We start from the raw sequence: 6,000 nt of genomic DNA on the forward strand, positions 1-6,000 counted from the left end.
GGTAAACGCCAGATCGCTTGCGAATAAATCATTTATTCTTAAGGACTTCTTCATATCCCGGGAGCTGGATTTCCTCTTTATATCCGAGACCTGGCTGAGTGTTGGTGAGTCTAGTGTCTTCACTGAACTTTTACCTGATGAGTGCTCCTTTTTTAACTCTCCTCGGATGTCTGGCCGCGGAGGAGGAATTGCGACTGTTTTTAAGAATGACTTTAAATGTAAACAGTTATCGCTGTCCCTCTTCACCAGCTTTGAACTCAGTTTGTTTGAGCTGGGACCCTCTCACACGGTGCTGTGTGCTGTGGTCTACCGGCCTCCCAAATACAACAGACACTTTTTAACTGAATTTTCTGTGTTTTTGGCTGACATTATGCCTAAATATGACCGGGTCCTTATTGTTGGAGATGTTAACATTCATGTGTGTTGCCCTGATAACCTCTTGGCGCAAGACTTTTTAAACATCATTGACTCTTTTAATCTTGTGCAGTATGTACTTGGGCCTACACATGAACGTGGTCACACACTTGATCTTGTTTTATCTTATGGTTTACCTGTTCTTAACCTGGTGGTCTGTGATCCTTTTTTCTCGGATCATATGCCTGTACTGTTTGAAGCTGCTGTTCACTGTCAAACAGTGAAGCCTCGCGCCGCTGCACGCAGATGTCGCGTTATTAACCCTTCCACTGCCGCTCACTTCTCCGCGGTTTTCAGCAAGATCTGCATCATTCCCGAGTCTGTGTGTGATGATACAGAGGCTCTTAATTTATGGTTTATCGACACCTGTCAAACTGCTATAGACATTGCGGCTCCATTAAAGACCAGGCAGCAGAAAGCCAAATCAGAGCCTTGGCTGAATGGAACTACCCGCACTGCCAGACAGGAGTGTTGAAGAGCTGAGCGAAAGTGGAGAAAGGACAAATTGCAAGTGTCTTTTCAAATACTGAGGGATTGCTGGCGTCATTACCAATCCACTGTGAAAGAGGCTAAAAGAAAATATTTTTCTGATATTGTTCTTCTAAACGGTTGTTAACCCTGCGTGTTGTTTGAAGTTATCAACTCTGCTCTGAATGCACCACAGACTCTAATTGAGGCCTCTCCTGCTGTGTGTGAGAATTTTCTTAACTACTTCATTGATAAAATCACTTCTACCAGAGCACTTATTTCACCTTCTGCTTCCGACCCTTCTGTGTTTGTCCCCTGCCCTGCTGTGTTTGACACCTTTGAGCCTGTGACCCTGCCTTTTCTGCAGGACATTGTGGGTCATCTGAAGCCCTCGGGTTCTCCAGCTGATACTGTCCCATCTAAATTTTTTAAGGAGATTTTTACCACTGTTGGGCCACCTTGTCTCACAGTTATTAACAGCAGCCTGTCTTCTGGAGTAGTTCCTGCGAATCTTAAACATGCAGTTGTGCTGCCTTTTATTAAAGAAACCTGGGCTGGATCCTACTATTTTGTCTAATTTTAGGCCTATCTCCAGATTGCCTTTCGTCTCTAAAATCTTAGAGAAGATTGTATATTCCCAGCTCATGGACTTTTTAAATGAACAAACAATTCTCGAAAAGTTCCAATCCGGTTTTAAACCATTGCACAGCACAGAATCAGCACTTTTAAGAGTTTTTAATGATTTTTTTTTAGCTACTGACTCTGGTCACTGTGTTGTTCTTGTACTTTTAGATATGACTGCTGCATTTGATACAGTGGACCATGAAATCCTGATTGCTCGTTTGGAGCAGTGGGTGGGCGTCAGTGGCACAGCACTGGAGTGGTTCAGGTCCTACCTGTCACATCGGACTTTCTGTGTCGGCTTTGATGACTCGGTGTCCTCCACTGCTCCTCTCTCATGTGGGGTTCCACAGGGCTCGGTACTTGGCCCTCTTTTATTTTCTCTCTATCTACTCCCACTTGGCTCTATTCTCAGGAAACATGGCATTTCTTTTCATAGTTATGCGGACGACAGCCAGATTTATGTCCCCCTCAAAAAATCAGATTCTAACACTGTGAACCCACTGCTACAGTGTCTACAGGACATTAAGGCTTGGATGTCCTTAAACTTTCTAAATTTTAATGAAAAAAAGACCATGTCATGGTCTTTGGTGGCACTTCTCTGACCTCCTCCCAAGTTGATTTGGGTTCTTTGGCGCAGTATCGCAAGCCGATTGTAAAAAATTTGGGTGTAAAAGTGGACTCAGAACTTAAATTTGACAGCCAGATTAAAGCAGTGGTGAAGTCTAGCTTTTTTTCAGTTAAGGCAGCTAGCAAAAATTAAACCAGTCCTTCAGAGACAAAACTTTGAGACAGTAATCCATGCCTTTCTGACCACTCGGCTGGATTACTGTAATGCACTTTATATGGGGGCTAGCGGGTCCTCCATTGCTCGTCTTCAGCTTGTACAAAATGCTGCTGCACGTCTTTTAACAGGCACTAGCAAGTATGTGCACAATTCACCTATTTTAGCTTCACTCCACTGGCTGCCCGTCAATTTTAGGATTCATTTTAAAATTCTTTTAATTGCTTTTAAAGCCTTGAATGGCCTGGCCCCCCTTACCTCTCTGAGCTGCTGCACCCCTACAACCCTAGCCGATCTCTCAGGTCAGCTGACCAGCTGCTCCTGACGGTGCCTAAAGCTAGGCTTAAGCTCAGGGGGGACCGTGCGTTTGCCGTCGCAGCTCCAAAACTTTGGAATGGGCTGCCTCTGCACATTAGACAGGCCTCCTCTCTGTCTCATTTTAAAACTCTTCTTAAAACCCACCTCTTTTCTTTGGCTTTTAACACCAGGTAGAGTGATGATTTTATGTGTATACCTTTACCACATGCCGCTAGTGCATTTTATTGTTTTTATTTTATTATACCTTATTATATTTGTGCTTTTATTGTGTTATCTTTTATTGCATTTCGTTGCCTTGTACCTGTACATGTAATGACAATAAAGTTGAATCTAATCTGAATCTAATCTTATCTATTTATTCTGTATGATCATTTTGTGCAGCACTTTGGAAACCTTGTGTTTGTTAAAATTGTGCTATATAAATAAAGTGGATTGGATTGGATTGAATTATACCATATTCTGAACATTATTGTCAATCTTCTGATTGGAAATTTTTTACTGGGTAACGCCTGAAAGAAATCGCTGGCCCATCAATCTGGGCAATCCCAGTTTTTACACTTCGGCAACTGTTTCAACTCTAATCTTGTTTAAGTTGTTTTAGAAGTAGACCCAGACTTCACTTAACATACAGTGTGAGATGGATGCTATATTCATCTGTGTATTTCTTGAGATTACTTTTATTAAATAAAACTAAAGTTCTAATTAGACCAAAACCAGCTCCAGAAGCGTCAGCTCTCTTTTTATGGGATTGTGCCAAAGCCTATAGTAGAGGCCTTATTATTGCATTTTCAAGTGCTTTAAAAACAGAAACACCAGTTATCAACCTATGTCTCATTGTGTGTGTTATGTGTTGTTACAGTTACGTCTCCTGTGTGTGGCCACTCAACATGGTGATCTGCAGAGTGTGTGTTACCTCCTGAAAGAAGCCCATATCTCTGTGCCCCAGGAGCCGTCCAACAGCAACCCAGCCATCCTGGCAGCATACTATGGCCATGCCAGCTTGGTCAAAGAGCTGCTGGATTCCATACCTGGTAGGAGGAGAATTTTCAGGATTTATACTGTTCATTTTTAAATCCTGAGGCCTGATTGCTTACATTTGCGTTGCCACTGTTACTGCTATTAAAGTTCATGTTTTTAAAAACCCTAAACGAAAATAACATTAATTACTGTAAAGAAGGGGCACTCCAGCATTCAATCAGTTTACTAGTTATAGATAACACCTCTCAGAGCGTGAAGCAGTTGTATAATGTCCACTATGGCTCTAGACAAACCATATCAAGTCTGAGAAGATAACCCTTGACTTGGAGAATACAAATGTAGACAAAAAACAAATGTATGCAAAAAAAAAAGCATTACAAACTGATAGTGTGGAGTTGGTCAAGAGATGGCCATTTACCAGACAAAGAGGGTCTAATAAAACAATAAGGGTTGAAGTGTGGGAAATGTAGGATTCAATTTTTAAAACAAAACTAGGGATTAAAAGTCAGGATGTTCAGTTCTCTGCTGCTTTAAACAATATAAAAACACTGCCATAGTTACGCTGTGATATTGACGGGATTGGTTCCTTACGTGTGTGATGTATAAAACCCTGGTTGTCTAAATCTGGAATTTAGTCATTGGTACTATGCAGTTTCAGGGCACAAATGCCTTTGGCTGCTCACTATACTCATGATATGTTTTGTAGCATATAAAAAACACCATATGGACATGTTTACAATCCTAACTATATGACAGTCTTGATTTAAAGGTATAATATGTAGGACTTATTGCTTACTTTTTGTAACCACATAGTGTTATAAAGTGGGCCCCACCTACCCGACTCAACGAGACAGAGAGAGAGAAAGAGGAGGAGAGAGAGATAGAAAGAGCAGCAGTGGTCAAAAGAGCTAGTGTGTAAAAAAGAGAAGTAGTGTCAAACAAAGATAAGACTGGGGAAATTCCCTTGTTACAACAGCTCACAAAAAATCACACACATCAGAATAAGAAGACTATACAGAATTATTAGAAAAAATGGATAAGAGTAGTAATAGTAATAATATGTACACTATTATTAACACCTTTATTTTAAACAGACAGGTAAAAAAAATAAAAAATAATATAAAGACATTGCAAAGAGGCAGTACCTGGGAATGAGAACGGACTGCACACCCTGCAGCATGTTTTTGGCTGGGGGTTACACACCCACATGGGGCCAAACGGCTCTTTGTTGACACCCAGAAACTTCATACACACAGATCTGCAGATACAGACACCACCACACACTTCTAGTGGGTCATAAGTATCGATTAAGATAGATTTTTCTTTATTTTTTTTAGTTTAAAATTTTTTTTATTGAAATACTGCATAATTTACCTTCCTTAAAGATCACCATTCTACATTATCCTTACACATTACCTTGCTCTTAATTAAGGCTCTGGCACAATGGCATGACCATGTTGTAAGCTTGTTGGGAGAGTCAACATGATATTGCCTTTTTTTTCTTCATCTTCAAGTTAAATGAACTGAAAGGAGAATATAAACACATCATTTTAACAAAGATACATTAATTGAGTCTGATATGTACACTCACAGGTAATTTAAAGCTTACAATTACAGTATAATTATTGTGTAACAATATAATATATAACCAGGTGCTTGAAATAGAGAAGTGAATGCCTATTTTGCTTAAAAGAGAGAAAGAATATAAAAAGATTGACCCTTTATAATATTTTACATTCTCATCAACAATGACAAAAAACAAAAATGCCCAAAAATATCTTTCTGACAGGAAACCTTGGAGGTTCAACTCAAGCTCAGGTCATCATGGAAACATGAAAATACATATCGTCTATCAGATTGGTGACTGGACTAAAGGCAGCTCTGCAGTGCAGTCTGAGTGGTTGTTAATGAAGAAAAGTGTGTCTGTGTCCTGACTGACTGGGATTGGCTCTCTCTCAGGTCCATGTTTAAGGGGAGACTTGCTGAACTGGATGCTAGCCACATCTTGCCAGCAGGGTCACCTGGACGTAGTCCGGCTCCTGGTCCATGGCTATGATGTTGATGCCAAGGACTGCGCCATCCACAGCAATGAGTTTGCTGTAATCACCGGGTTGCCGCTATACGCTGCTGCACAAGCAGGTATGCAGACACACACACACACAACACACCAACACACACCCACAACACACACACACACACACACCACACACACACACAACACACACAGGTTTCACTCCAGACATCTTTTGTACTTCCAACACAGCAACGGTGGTAACGTGGGGACCACATTTTGTATTTGCTGCTTTACTGATACAAAATTCTCAAACCAAAAAACAAAAACATTATTTCTACATTGCCTTCAAAAAGTACTACTGCCTTAATGTCCACCTAACGTACAGCAGTAAATGATTACGCAG

General features: G+C 40.7%; 1 protein-coding gene across 1 annotated transcript in view; it reads left to right on the forward strand.

Annotated features, from left to right (window-relative positions):
* The window catches only part of LOC116675923 (leucine-rich repeat serine/threonine-protein kinase 1-like), a gene marked incomplete at its 3' end in the record, with an annotated part of 29,330 nt that extends 23,604 nt beyond the window's left edge, over positions 1-5,726 (forward strand). The window contains exons 3-4 of the mRNA XM_032507403.1: positions 3,465-3,636; positions 5,543-5,726. Of these exons, the coding sequence (XP_032363294.1) occupies positions 3,465-3,636; positions 5,543-5,726 (356 nt within the window). The remainder of the gene's footprint in view (positions 1-3,464; positions 3,637-5,542) is intronic.
* Positions 5,727-6,000: the final 274 nt, after the last annotated feature.

Source organism: Etheostoma spectabile, unplaced genomic scaffold (genome assembly GCF_008692095.1).
Source record: "Etheostoma spectabile isolate EspeVRDwgs_2016 unplaced genomic scaffold, UIUC_Espe_1.0 scaffold00002472, whole genome shotgun sequence".
NCBI lineage: Eukaryota > Metazoa > Chordata > Actinopteri > Perciformes > Percidae > Etheostoma > Etheostoma spectabile.